Source organism: Rhinopithecus roxellana, chromosome 11 (genome assembly GCF_007565055.1).
Source record: "Rhinopithecus roxellana isolate Shanxi Qingling chromosome 11, ASM756505v1, whole genome shotgun sequence".
Taxonomy (NCBI): Eukaryota; Metazoa; Chordata; class Mammalia; order Primates; family Cercopithecidae; genus Rhinopithecus; species Rhinopithecus roxellana.
In genome coordinates this window covers 52,663,593-52,682,117 of record NC_044559.1, presented here as the reverse complement: position 1 = coordinate 52,682,117, position 18,525 = coordinate 52,663,593, and the positions used below count along the sequence as shown (strand labels likewise).

The window sequence follows — 18,525 nt, the reverse complement described above, 5'->3', positions numbered from 1 at the left end:
TAATACCCTTCTGACTATTCATGAAAGCACTTCATTTTGCCTATTTTTTCTTCCTGAAGAAGGTAACGTCTTCATTACTTTCAATGTAGGCAATTCAGTTAAGCTGATCTCAAGCATCAAACAATTTACACGTGGCGTTGGATTGTGTCTTTGAAACCATATCACAAAGAGGTGGGAGCATGCAGCTGGGGACACAGAGAGACCTGGCTGGACTGTGGGTGGGGCACTGTGCAAGGGAGAGATACAAGCTTCATTCCAGGACGGGCTGTGCTCCATTCAGCATCCTCGTCTTGGCCAAGGTGCAAGGATCTGGTTTTCCTCCCTCCTGGGTTTCACCCTACTTATCTTTAGTGCTCAGTAAGGGACACTGCCCTGGACGGTCTGGGCTTAAAGAGAAGGAATCGGAGTCAAAAAGAAAATGTGCACCAATATGGATCACCACTTCTGGTCCTCTCTGTGCATTTGCTTCAGTGCGAATTTAAAAGGTAGACCTCACAGGACTCTGCATTTGAAACAACATACTTGTCCCCTCTCCATCTTCCCCCAGTTCTGACTACCTCAACTCTCTCCCTAACTCTGTAATGGTCCCCACTGACCACCTCATCACATTCAGATTTCTTTACCCGACACTCAAAGGACAGTCAAGATTCTAGGCTCTTCTCTCAAAACAAATGGCACCCAGACAGCCTTTGCTCAGACACCAGAGCCACTCCCACCTGTTGCTCACACAGGGCTCTCACTGCACCAGATCACAAACCAACACACCACCTTCTTGGTGGTGCCACCTCCTCCTGCAGGTCTTGTTTGATGTCACCATCAACAGAAGGAGTCTTCCTAAGAAGTTTCCTTGAATTTTGTTTTTTAAACACACACACAGACACATGAGTTCTGTGAGGCACACTATGAAAACAGTAGCTCCTGTCTACTTCAGTCTTCTAGCTTCCAGAGGCAATTGTTTTCTTTCGGTATTTATCTCTGTACCTCTAAAGCTTATATTGCTACTTCTTGATTTTCCAGTTTTTAACATTGACTTTTCAATTTTTCTACGGTGGAAGAAGAGGATTTAACTACTTTCTACCATCTTTCCCCTTCACTCAATATCACACACACACTCCATCTCTCACCCCCACTCTCTCAATATAATATTTTCACTTAAATCAATAATCAGTATTTACATCATTATAACGTGCCGTGTGTCACATATTGGTGGACGTGGGAACGTGCCGTGTGTCACGTGTCGGCGGAGGGCGGGAACGTGCCGTGTGTCACGTGTCGGCGGAGGGCGGGAACGTGCCGTGTGTCACGTGTCGGCGGAGGGCGGGAACGTGCCGTGTGTCACGTGTCGGCGGAGGGCGGGAACGTGCCGTGTGTCACGTGTCGGCGGAGGGCGGGAACGTGCCGTGTGTCACGTGTCGGCGGAGGGCGGGAACGTGCCGTGTGTCACGTGTCGGCGGAGGGCGGGAACGTGCCGTGTGTCACGTGTCGGCGGAGGGCGGGAACGTGCCGTGTGTCACGTGTCGGCGGAGGGCGGGAACGTGCCGTGTGTCATGTGTTGGCGGAGGGCGGGAACGTGCCGTGTGTCATGTGTTGGTGGAGGGCGGGAACGTGCTGTGTGTCACGTGTCGGCGGAGGGCGGGAACGTGCCGTGTATCACGTGTCGGCGGAGAGTGGGAACGTGCCGTGTGTCACGTGTCGGCGGAGGGCGGGAACGTGCCGTGTGTCATGTGTCGGCGGAGGGCGGGAACGTGCCGTGTATCACGTGTCGGCGGAGAGTGGGAATGTGCCGTGTGTCATGTGTTGGTGGAGGGCGGGAACGTGCCATGTGTCACGTGTCGTCAGTAGAACGCAGGAACGTGTTGTGTCACGTGTCATGTGCCATGTCACAGGGAGTACGCCGCGTGTCACGTGTTGTACGTCACATGCCATGTGTCAGGAGCTGCAGGCTGCAGGTCATCAGGTTTCTGGAGCCCAGCTGACAGTGCTGGATCCTGCTGTGTGCGTCTGGCTGTGTGATGAGGCACTGGTCTTCTCCATGCTCCACCTCCCAGGGCAGGCAGCCACAAAGCTGTGCAGACCCGACTCGGGACAGTGCTGGGGAGGAGGCCCCAGTCAGTGCCAGGCAAGGTCACTGCCTGCCAAGTGGGTTGTCCTCCCGACCCGGCCCTCGCTGTGGGCAGACGTCTCCTCCACAGGGGACGGTGGGTGTGCATCAGCCACGGCACCCAGCGCAGAACACCCGTGGATGTGCAGCAGCTGGACCAGGGCGTGGTGAATGAAGGGACTGCCATCCTGCGGGAGCTGCTCGCTGAGAAGGAAACACTGGATGACCTGGGCACGGTCATCCCTCAAGCCTCTGTTTAGACAGCAATGCCTCCAGACCCGAGTCCAGATGCACCCCACGTGGGCCTCACGGCCAGCACTGCCCACCACTCCTGCCTCACCCAGAGGTGGGGAACCCCTCTGCCCGTGGTACCATGGCCAGATGGGCCAGGACCAGCCCCAGAGCTACGGGCTGACAGCAGCTCTCCATCTCTCCAGTTCTGGACCCTTCCAAGGCTGCTTTCGACACGGTGCCTTTCTCAGTGCTGCAGCTCCGGACAGGACTTCCTGCTTTTTCAGCCCCAGCCCTCAATCCGAACCCTTGTGCATGTGAGTCTGCCTGGCATCTACAGGGGCACAGCCAGGTCTGCCCAGAGGTGTGGAGAATACCGGCGTGGGGAGTGGCGCCTGCAGAGCCAGGGACCTGCCTGGACATCTTCGTCTCCTGGGCTGCTCATCCCCAGGGCCCAGGTCGGCAGCCTCGGTGGCTGGCAGTTTCCATTGTGGACAGCAGCTGACTCCAGGTGATGGCAGGAGGAGTTTCCCAGGCAACCTGTTGAGTACCCATGAGGAAGCACAGATGCTGGCGGCACCTGTCTTTTCAAGCTGCCCCAGGCCCTGTCCCTTCCACTCTCTTGCCTGGCACATGGAGCCACGGGGAGCAGCCAGCGGCCTTGGTAGATCTGGCGGTCTCGGCGGCCTTGGTAGACCTCCTGGTCTCGGCGGCCTTGGTAGACCTGGCGGTCTCGGCGGCCTTGGTAGATCTGGCGGTCTCGGCGGCCTTGGTAGACCTGGCAGTCTCGGCGGCCTTGGTAGATCTGGCGGTCTCAGCGGTCTTGGTGGTCTTGGTGACCACCAAGCTTTCAGAAGCTTTCCTTCTGAAAGCAAAGCTTCTCAAGAGACATACAACCCAGCCTCCCTGGAGCCCAGGGGGCCTAGAGCGTCTGTGCCCAGAGACCGCCCAGCTGTGGGCAGCTTGTAGACGCCTGGGCACCCATGAGCACCCCCGGGTGGCCAACGGACTCAGCCCTGTGTGTAAACAGATCGACATGTGTCAAGGCTGCACCCCAAGGCACAGCCTGCTGCCAGGAAACACCCCCGTCTCCTTAGAACGCACGGAGTCGGCCATGAAATTAACCTCGTGGCAATTGTTCTCCCACCCATTTGATAGCCCAATGTCAGCTCATCTGTTAGAAGGAAATAAAAAAGTCAAGCCTAAATGTACAAAAAATTATGATGGAAGTCCTAAATAAAGCAAGCTTATTGAGTCAAAAATCAATCAATCAATAAGGGAGTGGATTAGGAGCACCTCATAAGCCCCAAAGAAATAATTTGCCCAAACACTGGGATTTAACAGTGGAGGACCGAATTCCAACACTTTTAGGAAGTAAATAATGAAAAATCAATTCAAAGAAAAAACAGATCAAGAACCCTGGACTCTGACACATTTATTGCTGAATACCATTTCTCGGCTGACCCGAAAACTTCGGAAGGTGTTTATTTACTTTCAACACCTTCCAGAGATCAATATTTTTAATTTGGATCCGAGTTATTATTTTTCACATCACAGCAGCGGGGAGCGGAGTAAAGTGGCTCATATTTTAGTGCTAAAAAGATCGATACGACAGTTTCACCTTCACTGCAGCCCCAGCCGCACATCATCGCGTCCCGCGGGGCTGCAGGTGCTGGGGCCGGGGAGCAGGTCATTACCTGCCCGCTGAGCAGACAGCCCGTGATTTAGCGGAGCACGAAGGGCCCGGTGCCCTCAGAAAACCAATCTCGCCCCCTCTCACTTCATCAGGCCTGTCTCACCCCCAGGCAGGTGAGGAGGCGGCGAGCCCCAGGGCAGGGCGGGAGCCCTAAGGCAGATGAGCTTCCTCATCATAAATGCGTTTGCCTTTCCTTCCCCTTCCCTGGATCAAAGAACATCCGTAAACTCCATCAATTTTCCATAAATTCCCCCTAAAGTCTTATTTAGGAGAACAAGAGAGGAAGGGGGAGCTCACGGAGGAGGAGGAGGGAAAGCAGAAGGGTGTCTCCCAGGAAGCAGCGGGCCTCCTGTTCCTGGGCCACCGCTGGGTACTGGGGCCCCCACCCCAAGAGCACCAGGGCCGCTGCCTGGGGGCCATGCCAAGAGCCTGCCTCTTACAGACTCCAGAGCTGGGGGTGGGGGCTGTGAGCTGCCGTGCATAGCACTTGCAAAGGGCATCTGTGCCCCACTTCACTCTCCACAGACCCCAGTCACAGGGGAGGCAGGCCCTGCTCTGCAGGAGGCCTGGGCCCCGGGAAAAGCCTAGAAGCCACCAAGGCGTGAGCAGAGTCCACCACGGCGATGCTTGCAGGTCACTCATGGTGCCAGAAGAGACCTGCCCTCCGAGGTGCAAAGGCAGCGCTAGGGGGTGGGAGAGGGGTGAGCCCCTGGTTGGTGACCAGCGGCCAGGTGCTGTGGCCACGCTGCCCAGCAGGCCTTGCAGGCTCTAAGTTCTGCTCCCAGCCCAAGAGCCTTGAGCGAGCAGGTGGCATGGCTTAGCAAGCGCACGGGGCCGTCCTGGCTGAGGCAGCCTCCTGCCTCTGGGGCCATTCCACACGGAGGCCTCCTCCATGAGGAGCTCGGACTCCACTCTCTCTTGCTCAAAGCCTCGGCTTGTTGCTGCCCCAGACCCAACCAGGTCATCGGACCCCAGGCTCAGGCCTGCCAAAGTCCCCATACAGCCCTGTCGCTGCTGTCTGCCCAGAGACTCCTGGCACACGGGGTCCCACAGATCCCCACACGCACCATCTGGGCTGAGTGCCCAGGCCCGCGGAGCCCTGCTGCATAGTGAAGGGTGCACATGCCTCCGGGCCACCTGAGCAGCTGTGGAAGGGTAACAGTCCACACCGCCCTGGGCCCCTCCAAACTGTCTCCAGGTGCTGCATGTGAAGAATCATCTCAGGAACCCGGGGCAACCCCGCTTGGCACTGTCTAGGACCAGCTCACCCGGCCCAGCTGGCTGGCTGCACCTCCAACCTCTCCTTCTGTCTGCCTGCGTGGCCACAGAAGGGCTCAGGCAAGAGGCGAGGTGGGGTGGCCTGCACAGCCACCTCCTGTACCAAGCCGCTCCTCCAACCCCCTCTTCTGCTGACTCCTTGACTCCAGCTGGGGTCCTGTGCAGCAGGTACCTTCCCAAGTAGGGGGGACTCTCCGAGGAGCAGGCACAGCTGGCGGGGGCACGGGTGTCCCTGGAGGCAGTGTGTCCGCCAGGCCACACCTTCTCAGCCCTCTCCCAAAGCTGTCTTAATTGTATCAGCAGATAAACCCTTCTGCTCCAACTTTAAGCCATTTCAAAAGCATGGTTTCTCCAAACTTCTTCCGGGTGGGTGGATGAAGAGGAGAGCGGGGCTTTCCTTCTCACACCCTGACCCCACTGCCACCTTCCCTCTAGGAGCCAGGGCTTTCAGTCCAGTCGGGGCAGTCCCAGGCATGGGCCCCAGCATTGCTCATAGCTCCCAGCAGGAAAGCTTACTGCAGCAGCTGAGGCTTTGAGAGGCCATGGTCACTGCTAGGAGGTGAAGAACCTGCTGCAGGTGTCCAAGCCAGGCCCTCCCGGCACCACCAGTCCGCGTGGGACCCATGCCTAGCCAGCTGCAAGGCTTCAATGGGACTAGAGCCCAGGACACAGGCTGGGACCTACACTCAGGCGCCCGCAGCCCCACGCAGCCTCTCCGGGAGGGGCGGGTGACAAGCGAGGCAGTGCCATGGATGGTAAGTCACTAAGCAGAGCTGGGAGGACGGGATGGCCTTGGCTCCTACCAGGCCCCACGCAAGCCTCAAGTCACTAAAATAAATATGACCCCCATTCATCCTCTGGGCTTCCCAGGTAGGCCAAATCAGCAGCAAAGCCCAGTGACCGGCCCCCACCCCTCCCGCTGCAGGGCTCCCTCCTGTGGTGAAACCAGACATGAGTGAGGTTAAATGAAAATGAACTTGCAACCTCTTCCTCACGGAACCCTCTTGGAAGCGGAGTTCAGGAAAGCCGCTGCCCTGCATTCTCTGGCCGATGTCGGCTCTCCAAGCACTGAGTGATGTGTTCTCGGGGCTCCCCGTGTGCCCAGCGGACGAAATATGGGATTTCTGTGCTGTTGGGGCTTTGGATCAATAGACACTTGGCAGCCCTGGAAAGCCTCGCCCAGGCACTTCTTCAGTGTCGAGGCCCATGTGGGAGGGTGCGCCGCAGTGGCTAAGAAATTTCTCTGGGTACCAACGTTGTACCAAGACCTCCATGGGGGGCTTCCCCCCAGCCTTGTCTGCAGTGCTGTGGGTAGACACATGTTCCCAGGGGTAGGGACACCAGGCTGAACCCAGAAGCAGGGGCTCTGACGAAGGTGCTTCAGAGACGAGGCACATGGACCACCTGGCACTCAGGCGTCTTCCAGCCTGGCTCTCGCCACTTTTCCATACTCCATGTGGGCGCAGAGCTCAGGGATCAGCCTGGGCACCTCCTGGGGCCCTCCACCCTGAGCCAGGTCCACCTGGCCTGGTGGGGTCGGTGCATGTCCATCCCAGCCTCAGCCTCCCAAAGTGCTGGGATTACCGGCATCAGCCACTGTGCCCGGCCTAATATCGTCATTTTTTAAGCATAAAAGTTGCCTTCTGATCATCGCTGGCAGGAAACTCTCAGGCGCTGCGTGGGCGCCATCTCCTGGTAGCAATGGGCACCGCAGGCCACTCGAAGCCCCTCAGCTGCGTCCCCGCCCCAACAGGCTCACGCGCCAGGCGCAGCTTCAGGTTCAACTGCCTTCTGGGAACAGGCCACTATTTTCTGATCCCTATTAATACCCATGACAGCATTTATGTACAAGATAAATTCATTTCAATTTCCTTTTTCAATTAATGGCCTATTATTTGAACCAGACTCAGCTAAAAATATTGCTCCAATACCATCAATCTTGTAAAAATTATATTTTCCTCCCTCTGACAGCTGGAGGGCACCTGGCTGGGGCAGGAGGGTGATTGGCTGGCTGGCCGCTGCTGTCCAGCTCTGCCCAGGACCCCGGGGGAGTCAGGACCTGCCACCCAGACACCCCGAGGGCCCCCAGCAAAGACCAGGCCACTGAGGCGGCCAGTGGTGGCCCAGGGGGCAGCATTCCAGGACCCACCGGCCCAGTCTCAGTGACAAGACAGGGATGAAAGGCCCACCTGGTGCCAGCTTGGCATGAACTCCCAACTGGGTGTCTGGGGTATCCTGGACCCTCCCCACTGACAGGCAAGGCTGCCCTCTACCATCCACCTGGCCTAAAGCCTCACTCAGGGCCGTGGCTGTGGGAAAGACCAGGTCTGTGCCCAGAAAGGGAAGCCAGGGCTGGAGCCCACTGAGCTGAAGGGCGGCGACACAGGCATGGGAGCTCCTGCCAGGCCCCAGTTCCCCAAGAGCAGGCCTGAGACCCACTCCCACTCCCAAGCCTTATCCCGTCCCATTTTCTAGAAACCCCCGTCATGAGGGTAACTGGAGGAACAGCCTCGGGGCCTCAGACCCGGCACAGCTGCCTCTGGGTGGCCTGTTCAGCCGCCCTGGTGCCCCACACCCTGGAGTCAGACATCTCAGAGACCCAACTGGGAAGCGTGTACACGCCGGCCCGCATCACTGTCGAGCACTTTGAGGCACCAAGTGCGCGGCGGCTTCTTGAGCGGGGGGACCCAGCCCAGCCCCTGTGCTTCCTCCTCCGAGAGGCACCTTTCCTTTGACAGGTGGGGCCATGCTCCCCTCACTGAAGGCTGTTGCAGGATCTGCAGTGGGTGCAGACTATTTTGGCATCTCACAGATTTTGAAGGTTCTAGCTTTTCACATAATTTAAAATATTTTCTCATTTCTTTGGTGACATTCTGTTTGACTTGGGGTTAGTAATAAATAAGTTAATTTCCAAATACTTGAGACTTTTCCATAAATCTTTTTTATTTACTCCTAATTTAATTCTTTTTGGTGAGAGAACGTGTTTGTATCATTTCTGTCTCACAGAGGCAGGGGCAAGTTCTTTCGAGAACCAGACTCGTGCCCTGGCGACTGTTCTGCTGGAACCACCCAGGGCCAGGGAGGACCCCTGGAAAGAAGGGAGAACAACCCCAGAGCTCATACAGGGCTGGCCTGGCCTGTGCCCAGCAGCCAGGTGCAGATGCCCAGTGACGCACACCAGGCAGTCTCGGGTGGACCTGAGCCCTCGAGCACAGGCCACTCCGGACCCACTTGGAAAACCCTGAAAGGCAGGTGTGGACGGCAGTCACAGCCCTCGGGGGCCTAAAGGTTTTGCTGAGGCTTTTGCCCTGCTGTGGAAAGATGTTTTTGGTGAAAACAGAACCACAGCATGACGGCTGACCCACCATCCAGCCATGTGTGCCTCGTTCTCAGGTATCCCAGCCAGGCTCGGACAGACCGAGAGGCCTGCTCTGGCCAGGGCCCAGCACGTGGGTGCCTTCTGTCTGTGGCTGCATCCACCGCTGCTCTGGCTAGAGAGCCTCAGACACCAAGGGCACAGGTGGCGGGCACTGCTCCTCCACCCACCTGCACGTCAGTCAGCAAGAGGGGACTGTGGGGTCCTCCTGCGGTGCAGAGCCTCCTGTCCGTCTCCATCCAGCCCTGTCGGTTTCGTGTCTAAGTGAGCTCTGATATTAGGGGCACACATTCACAACCGCTATGTCCTCCCGAAAAGCTGACCCCTTATCATTGTGAAATGACCCCTCAGCCCTGACAACACCCTTGTTCTGAAGTGACTGTGATATGGAGACAGCCACTCCTACTTTCTTCTAATGACTGCTGCAAGGTACATCTTCCTCCGTCCCTTCACTTTTAAAATACCTGTGTCTTTATATTTAAAGGAAGCTGGAAAGAGCTGAGCGACGGTCCACCTGAGGAAGAGGTGGCTGGTGACTGGCACAGATGAGGCTCCCACGGCAGGGCGGCACACAGAGGTAGGGAGCAGAGCACTACTCTTCTGAGGATGACGGGTGGCAAAGGGCCTTCATGTAACTTGCTTTCAGCAATCTGACCTTGGCATGCGTTGGTATGTTTATTTGGCTTGAAGCTTGTTGCAGTATTTGGATCTTTCTGTAAGTTTCATGGAATGGTGAAGAAATCTGAGCCACGACATCTGTAAGCATCGCCCTGTCTGCCTCCTCTTCCCACTCCTCCTGGGGCTGCAGTCACACGTGTTAGGACACCTGGTATTTCACTGTGATTTCTATCCACTTTTCAGTCCTTCTCTCTGTTTCACTGTAATTTTTGTGGCTGTCTTCAAGTTCAGTCACCTTCTCTTTTCTTCTGCAACATCTAATCTGCTGCTCACCCAGTGGTATTTTCTTTTTCATCTAAATAATCCCCCACTTGGGAAACACAGGATGCTGGTTCATGGCAGAGGAGAGTGAGAGGGTCAAGGAAACTGCCGTTTTAATGAAAGGATGGCAGAGCTGAGAGGAAGAAGCTGGTCGGGAGGAGGGACCAAGATGGGAGAGGAAGGCAGGTTGACAGGTGGAGAGACATCCTGAGCATAGGGATGAGGCCTTAGCTCTGGTGTGAGTGGGCCCTGCGGCCCCCATGTGCCCCACGGAACACGAGGAGAGGCCACTTGTGTGTGGCAGCTGCTTGATAGTGGGAGGGGCAGAGACCGAACAGGGGATTCCTGGGATTGTATAGACTCCACTATGGCTGGGGACCATGCATGACAGCTGTGTGACCATCTCAGGGACAAGGACATTGATTAACTGGCACTAGATGCCCAAACGAGCGAGATGGCCCTTGAACCCAAAGAGTAATGAGAGTCCCACCCGCAGGGCAGAGGAACACTGGAGAGCGAGACCCTCAGCACTGCTGCCTACAGGGGCGCCCACCAGGGAGAGGGCAGATTAACAAGGGCCTGTCACGCAACGGTGGGATGATGGCTGGTGGGCACTGATGCTGGGACAGGCCAGAGATGGGGGAGAAGGATGCAGGGCCTCCCCAGAGACAGGGGAGATGCACCCGGGCCAGGGGACCCAGGGCCTCCCCAGAGACAGGGGAGATGGATCCAGGCCAGGGGACCCAGGGCCTCTCCAGAGACAGGGGAGATGGACCCAGGCCAGGGGACCCAGGGCCTCCCCAGAGACGGAGCAGATGCACCCAGGCCAGGGGGCCCAGGGCGTAAAGACGGGATTTAAGATGTGGGTCTTTGAACCAACAGCGAGTTATTCACGACCTGCAGAGCGTCCCCTCCTCTGAGGGGCTTCCTGTCCTTTCCCAGACACCTGGTGCCTGTGTCTCTGTGTCTGCCATGTCCACCAGGGCCACCCTCTCATGTGTCCACCTGACAGAGGACCGCAGAGGAGGGACCAGAGGAGGGATTGGTCTTTCGCAGCCCTGTGGAAGGCTCTGTCCCACTCCCCCTGTGGTCATCCCGAGGAACAGCCTCTCTCCGAGGCAGGATGCTCCAGCATGGGAGCAGGGCTGGCGATGGTGGCTCTCGGAGCAGATCCCGGCTGCCGTCCAACCTCTCATCTACACGCCCGGAGCCTTGGACTCCCTCTTTTTCACACACGCTGAGGCCCTGGGCCTCTCCCCGGCTGTCACTCCCTAACTCCCACTTGGGCTTGGTCTGGAGCCCCAAGACCCTGTGCGTGCTGGGCCATCTTCCCTGTCAGGCCAGCCATGGGCTCAGACCACCGAGCAGACCAACAATCAGACTGTGGGAGCGCCAGGGAGGGTGGCAGGAGTGAGGCTTCAGGCAGGGAGCACCCCAACCCCCTCTCCATTTACACAGGTGAAGGGCTGGCTTCCGCCAAGGCCAGCCTGTTTGACCCCTGTGCCGGGCAGCGGAAGCAACTCACCGTGAAGTGCTCCTGGGATTTGTAGTTTTCGTCCAGGTAGACTCGAGCCCTGTTATATTCTTTCATCGCATCACTCGACAATAGTTCTCTGGAAGGAAGAAAGTAAGTTCCTGAGGAAAAGCCACACAGACGCCTCATGAGATGCCCACAAGGTGTAAAGAGGGGCCCCAGCACATGGGCACATCACCGTGAGACCGTCCACCCATGACAGGCAGAGGGCAGAGAATGGCGGCAGCAGCCACCGCAGGAGCTGGCCTCACGTTCAGCTCTCAGCATGTGCAGAGCTCAAGCTCCCGCAGGCTCTGGTCTCCACGCAGCCTGTGAGATGCTGGGGTCTGAGGCCTCCCAGGGATGGAGACGTCGAGAACACACCCAAGGTCTCATGCCAGGGAAGCACAACTCCAAGCTCTGGGGGGTCTCCTGATAGCTCACGCTTGGTCTTCAGAGAGAAACTGGACCCCCAAAGCCACCAGCACACACAGGTTGGGGCACATGCACCCCACGGCCAAGGCAGTTCTGTCCCCCTCTGCTCCTCCCAGAAGTGGCAGTGAGGATGCTGGTTGAGTTGCCACGGCCTTGCAACCACACAGGAGGGAAAGGACCTCTGGACACGCCATTGCCCCTGACCGTTCATCCTACTGGTCACATTTTATCGTCAGGAAAGCCTTAAGGAGACAAGCTCGCCACCATCTCCGCAAAGCACGGCTGCATAGGAAGCCACCACACACCCCTGGAGCCCGCGAACGGGAGGACGAGGCCCCATCTGTCCGGCCCCTCCACGGAGACAGTACGACATCCCCCCACCCACGCTTGCTTATTCAAGACATTGGGGAGACAGGAGACCAGCACCCCGTGATCCAGCCAGTCCACGTGTCAGGAAGAAGGGGGCTCCACGTTGAAGAAAATAAAACCGCGCCAGTAGAGAAGGGCAAGGCAAAGAATGCCTTGACAGACTCCCACTGATCCCCAGGTGGCTTAACTGTTGGCAAACACAACCCTCAACATGCTTTAAAGGAAGAAAACAGGGCTCAGACACTAAACAATGTAACATTCACGATGTCTGGCATTGTATGGAAAATAACTTGATATGAGAAGCAGCAACACCATGTGAACGTGTCCCGTCATCCTATGAAGAAGCAGTCAACAGAAACGGACCCGGAAGAGGCAAAAATGATGGAATGAGCGGAAAGCAGCTGGAAACAGCCATTACAACTGTGAGCAGAGAGCAAAAGGAACGCACAGACACAGGGAAAAGCAGGGAAAAGCGAGGACAGGGAAAAGTGAGGACGGAAAAGTGAGGACAGGGAAAAGCAGGGAAAAGCGAGGACAGGGAAAGCACACGCGAGGCTTCTGGAAGGAGCTGACAAACACAATGTCAGAAATGAAAGAACTGCCGGCCGGGCGCGGTGGCTCAAGCCTGTAATCCCAGCACTTTGGGAGGCCGAGACGGGTGGATCACGAGGTCAGGAGATCGAGACCATCCTGGCTAACACGGTGAAACCCCGTCTCTACTAAAAAAATACTAAAAAACTAGCCGGGCGAGGTGGCGGCGCCTGTAGTCCCAGCTACTCGGGAGGCTGAGGCAGGAGAATGGCGTAAACTCGGGAGGCGGAGCTTGCAGTGAGCTGAGATCTGGCCACTGCACTCCAGTCCGGGCGACAGAGCGAGACTCCGCCTCAAAAAAAAAAAAAAAAAAAAAAAGAAATGAAAGAACTGACTGCGTGGACCTAAGAGACGATCAAAACCTGCAACAGAAAAGAGCCCGGCAACTTAAACCTACAGCAACAGAAGCGATCCAAACCGAAACACAGGGAAAAGGAGCTGAAAACAATCAGAAGAGCTTTGGGGCCCTGTGGGGCAGAACCAGGCAATCTAACAACAGGTACCTGGAGCCTGAGAACAAAAGAGAAGGGAAGGAAAAGAAAAACAGCATTTAAAGAAATAATGGACAAACTTCCCCAAATTTGATTAAAAGGATAAACCCACAGACTGCAAAAGCTCAAACAGCCCCAGGCAAGATAAACATAAAGAACATCAAAGTAAAGCACAACATAATCAGGTTGCTGCAAACCAGCTATAAAGACAAAACCTAGCAGTGGAGGAAAGGGCACATTATATACAAGAAAATTAAGAGAGCACAATGACGAGATTCTCACCAGCAACAATGCAATACAGAAGACAATGGGGCGATATCATTAAAGTAGTGAGAGGAAAAAAAAATTGACAAGCTAGAATTCTATTTACAACAAAACAGCTTTCAAAAATGAGGACAAAGACCTTTTTCAGATCAACAAAAGCTCATGAGCAGCTGACTTGTGCTAAAATAAACGTTAAAGAACGTTCTTCAGGCAGAGGGAGAAGGATGCCAGATAAAAACCAGGATCCACACAAAAGGGCAGAGGGCACTGAAACCAGCCAGTGAACTGGTCAAAATCAATGGCGTTTCTCTCATGTCTTAACCTTTTAAAAAGAAAATTGTTTAGAGCAAAAATCACAATGCCGTACATTAGGCATCAAGTGCGGAGGAAGGAAACACACACGGCGTCGCGGGGCCACACTCTGCTGTGAAGCTCTCACGCCAAACCCGGCAACGTCACCCCCGTCCGGCTCATGGCATCCCCGCCTGCTGAGGGCAGCGTCCTCCGTGCTCAGGGTCCATCCTCACTTTCTCTCCTCTGGAAGGTGCCCCGCTTCCCAACAGGGGCTGCTTTCCTTTTCCTACCGACTCACTGAGTTCTTCATATATTGAGACACTGGTTTTTGTCAGGAAGGTGCGCCGCCGATATCTTTTCCCAACATGGCTTAATTCTGACTTCATTTTGAGTGCCTTTTCATAAGCAAACACTTAGTTCAAACATGGCCACATTTTTCAACCTTCTATTCTGTAGGCTGCACTTCCTGTACATTTCAAAAGAAATCTCTCATCCCAAAACTATAAAGATTTTCTCCTATATTTTAGACTGAAATTTTTAATGTTGCCTTTTACATTTATGTAATTAATACAACTGAAATTCGTCTTACGTAGGGTGAGAGAGAAAAGGCTACTTATGACATAAAGCAGGGATCCAATTTCATTTTTCCCAACACAGGACACCAACGATCCCGTGCCCCTGCCCATGTCCCCACCTGTCCTCCTCCAGGTGCAGCCATGAGGGACTGGGCGGGGCCTCGACTCCGCTCTCTTGCTTTCTGGGCTGCGCACCTGCCTTGACCTGCTCTCCTTTCCGGGCCTGTGCCACCTGCCCCACCGCTTCTTCAGAATCATCCCTGGGGTCAAGCTGGGTGAGAATCCACTTTGTTTTCTTTCAGGATTCTTTTAGCTATTCTTGACCCTCTGCTTTTATAGGGCAATTTTAGTATTAGTCTGTTGAGTGTTAGGAAAAATGCTGCTAAGATTTTGACTAAAACTGCCTTAAACTGGCCAGGCACGGTGGCTCACGCCTGTAATCCCAGCACTTTGGGAGGCCGAGGCAGGCAGATCACAAGGTCGGGAGATCGAGGCCATCCTGGCTAACATGGTGAAACTCCATCTCTATCAAAAACAAACAAACAAAAAAAAATTAGCCATGTGTGGTGGCAGGCACCTGTAGTCCCAGCTAGATGTGAACCCGTGAGGCAGAGCTTGTAGTGAGCCGAGATCACACCACTGCACTCCAGCCGGGGTGACAGAACGAGACTCCGTATCAAAAAAAAAAAAAAAACTGCCTTAAATTATAGATTATTTTGGGAAGTTGTGGCAGTTTTTTTTTAGCAGCTGAAACCATCACTTTGTTTTGCTCAAGGACCCTGTGCTGGGAGTTCAAGACAGAGGGCTTATGTCACTCCATGACAGCCGGCACCTGGACAGCGAGGACGCAGCGGCTGGGATTGCCTGAAGCCTCGCTCACACTCACACTGGCACCAGGCCGGGAGGGCTCAACAGCTCTGCCCACAGATCCCGACTCCACGTGGCTATGTCAACCCACAGAGTGTGGCAGCAGTGAAGCTTTGTGATGTTGGGGGCTGGTCCCAGAAGCCCTCATGCTGCGAAGAAGCCAGGGCTTGCCCAGGGTCTGGAGGTGCAGATGAGCCCCCAACACGGGAATGTGCCAAGGCCACACTGTAGGGGACACGGAGGACGGGCTTCATGGCTGCGGCCTCAGGAAAATACAGCAGCCACTATTAGCAACAGCCAACAGGAGGCTCCATGTCTGAACATGAGCCTGCCTGCCCCTACCTACTCGTGTCCACTCCTGGATGCCCCAGGTCCGGGCGCCCCCTTTTCCCTGACAGGACCCAGTTGGGCCGGCCCTGTCGGAAGTTTCAGGGCGTGCACTTTGGGATCACATGCGGGGCACCTTCCTCCTAAACGACGGAGATTTTGTCTCCAAGAAAGATGGACGCTCCCAGCCGACCTCCCTGAGACAGACTCCGCAGTGGGATGTGAATCCCGGCCACCGCAGGCCCGGCCTCAGACACACACACGGGGACGGCTCTGCTCGGTACGTGGGGCTCACGTCCCCTGGCCCGAGAGCACAGAACCTCGCCGTGTGGAGGCAGCGGGCTGTCACTCCGTGGCCTTCCGTCGCCGCCCCAAGGAGGCTCGCGGTCACATGTCTGGGCCACTCCTTCTCTCTTTGGAAAACTGAGACTCAGCCAAGATGACCCCCAGGTGAGTCCTGAATGGTGAGGCTGGGGATCACAGTACCATCAAAAGACCCCCGCCGGCACCCCCACCCCCGGAGAAGAGGACACACACCAGCACCTGCCCCGAGACTTACTTGACGAACTTGTCCACGTGGGACATGGAGGCCTCGTAGTTCTTCCCTCCAAACTCCTGACAGTGCAAGGCCATGAAGTGCGGCTTGTGTGTGTGCACGACCTGGAGGGAGAGAATCACACTGTCAGGGTGGTCGGAGCCGCCCGCAGAGCCACACACCACGCATGGCACCGCCTCCTCCACTGCTCCCACAGCCTGGGAGCCACCAGGGTCTGGCAGAGACGGGGCCCCATGTCTGCGACCATGGGTTCTTCTGGACAGATTCTAGGAGTCACCTCGCCTTTGTGCTCCTAGTTATTTACATTTCCAGTACTTTTCAATTTCCCATTACTATAAATTCCACACAGAAGAGTCCAGATTTCTCAGAGCCCTCGTCAATCATCTGAAGGCCTTTTTTCCAGTTAAAATAAGTTACACGTTTACCGCAGAGCATCTGGGAGCCTCAAGATCAACTGGTCACAATCTCACCAGGAAGTCTGCCATTAGCAACACCCAGGCACAACCCCAGCAAGGGTGCACACGTGTGCATGTGTGTGCGGGAGCACATACCAGCACGTGTGTGCCTGGGCATGTGTGCGTACACGTGTGCCTGTGTATGCGTGTGTGTTCATCTGTATAGGAGGCAGGCACTCCGCCGCCTGTTCACAGCCTGGGAGGACGCCGACACACAGCAGCAACTCGCGCAAGGTCACTTCCACTAAGTAGCAGAGCCGGGAACTGAGGCTGGCATCACGGCCACTGGTCCCCTGCTCCACCCGCCCCACCAAGGCTCCCAGATCCCCAACATGTCTCTGAGGTCCCCAGCAAGGATTCTGACTCCTGTAATCACCGCTGCGGCGTGCTGAATCTGTTCCAAACTTTCACAGCTAAAGAGCAGGGCCACAAACATCCTTAATATCCTTGTCAGTGCGGCCTCCTGTGTGACCTGGCGGCTTCCACCAAGAGGCTCCAAGAGGACACGCGGGCAGAGAATTTGGAGAGCGACATGGTCTCCCCTCCTTGCAGGTCCCCGTCTATTTCCCACTGTCAGGCCAGCCACTGCTCCGCACCGTACACCTTGCCACTCACGGGAGTCCTGACAGCCGCAGGCCAGGACACGAACCACCTCACCCGGCAGGAAACCCTGGGCGGGACACACGCGACGCAGCCGGGGAGCCACACGTCACTTGAGCAGGATGAGGCGTGAGGCACTGATGGACCCCGCTCTCCTGGAACACAGGACGCACAGTGCTTCCAAGGAGCAAGCCCCCCACAGGGTTCTCTGTCCGGTGCTGGGGTGGTGGTGCCCTGACAGCCACTGAGGGCCCAGCAGGACGGACTTCCTTGGAGGAGGGGAAAGGCGGGGAGAGAAGGGGCCGGTGCTGCCTGTGCTGGGCTTGGGAGCCTGGAGGTGCCACAGCAACACAACACTCGCTGTGAGCCGGGCGGAGCCATGGGCACGGCCCACTGCCAAGAGCGTGGAGCCACGGGCACAGCCTGCCTCCCAAGAGCCCGGTGGCCATGGTCCAGGCACAGCTGAGCAGGTGGACAGCCAGCAAGAGAAGACGGGCCCAGGCGGGGAGACAGAAACGGCTCTGACCAGGCCTGATGGACAGTCCCCGTCTGTGCTGCAGGTGAAGATGGACTCAGGCTGGGGAGGCAGAAACTGGGCTCTGACCACGCACCCTGGGTATGCAGGCCCCATCTGTGCTGCAGGTGAAGACGGGGTTCAGGCTGGGGAGGCAGAAACAGCTCTGACCAGGCCCCGTGGACAGGCCCCGTCTGTGCTGCAGGTGAAAACGGGGTTCAGGCTGGGGAGACAGAAATGGCTCTGACCAGGCCCCATGGACAGGCTCTGTCTGTGCTGCAAGTAAAGACGGGGTTCAGGCTGGGGAGACAGAAACGGCTCTGACCAGGCCCTGCGGACAGGCCCCATCTGTGCTGCAGGTGGCAGCAGCAGCAGGAGACAAGGGCGGCCGTGCCTGAGTTCACAGCAGCCTCTGCGTGGATGCATCGAGCAGGATCCTCCCTCATGGACACAGGCATGGGCTACCTGGGCACTCAGGAGGCCAGACAGCCCACTGCCTTCAGGCCCAGGTGGTGCAATTCTCCCTAACGGCCGGCCGAACATGGTTCCCCAGGGGCCAGCTGTCCCTTTAGGTTGTGCTCAAAACAACAGACAACCCTTGGTGCCAGTGGCCTGAGTGATTCTGGTGGTCTGACTGTTTCCAGGCTGTCCTGATGCACAACTCTGGTTTTGTTGTGGTGTCCAGGCAGGGGAAGTGGGTGGGCTTGAGATCCGCCATGCCTCCCTGGCAAAGAAGAGGCCTCACTGTGCCCACACGCCCTAGGACACCATGGGGCGATCAGCTGTGGAGTCACCAAGCTCCGGAGCCTCCACGACCCCCTGCGAGTGGGAGGCGACATCAGTTCTCTCCTCACAGGGCACCGGGACCCAAGGTGAGGGATACCGTGGGCATAGTGGCTCAGGGCTGGGCACAGGAACCGACGCTGGCTTTTACTTCTATGCCAGAGCTCCTGGTCTTGGTCACAGCACCTCGAACACACCAGCAGAATTAGTAACTTACAGCATCCTCAGACCTGGGCCAGGCTGATGCTTTTATGCCCTTTGACTTCCTCT

The 18,525-nt window shown here is 56.4% G+C and overlaps 1 protein-coding gene across 3 annotated transcripts in view; it reads right to left on the bottom strand.

Annotated features, from left to right (window-relative positions):
- INPP5A (inositol polyphosphate-5-phosphatase A) overlaps positions 1-18,525 on the bottom strand; it is a 247,020-nt gene that overhangs the window by 114,774 nt on the left and 113,721 nt on the right. For all 3 annotated transcript variants that reach the window (XM_010382741.2, XM_030940368.1, XM_030940369.1), the window contains exons 3-4: positions 15,907-16,007; positions 11,147-11,234 (exon numbers count right to left, since the gene is read on the bottom strand). In XM_010382741.2, the coding sequence (XP_010381043.2) occupies positions 11,147-11,234; positions 15,907-16,007 (189 nt within the window). The remainder of the gene's footprint in view (positions 1-11,146; positions 11,235-15,906; positions 16,008-18,525) is intronic.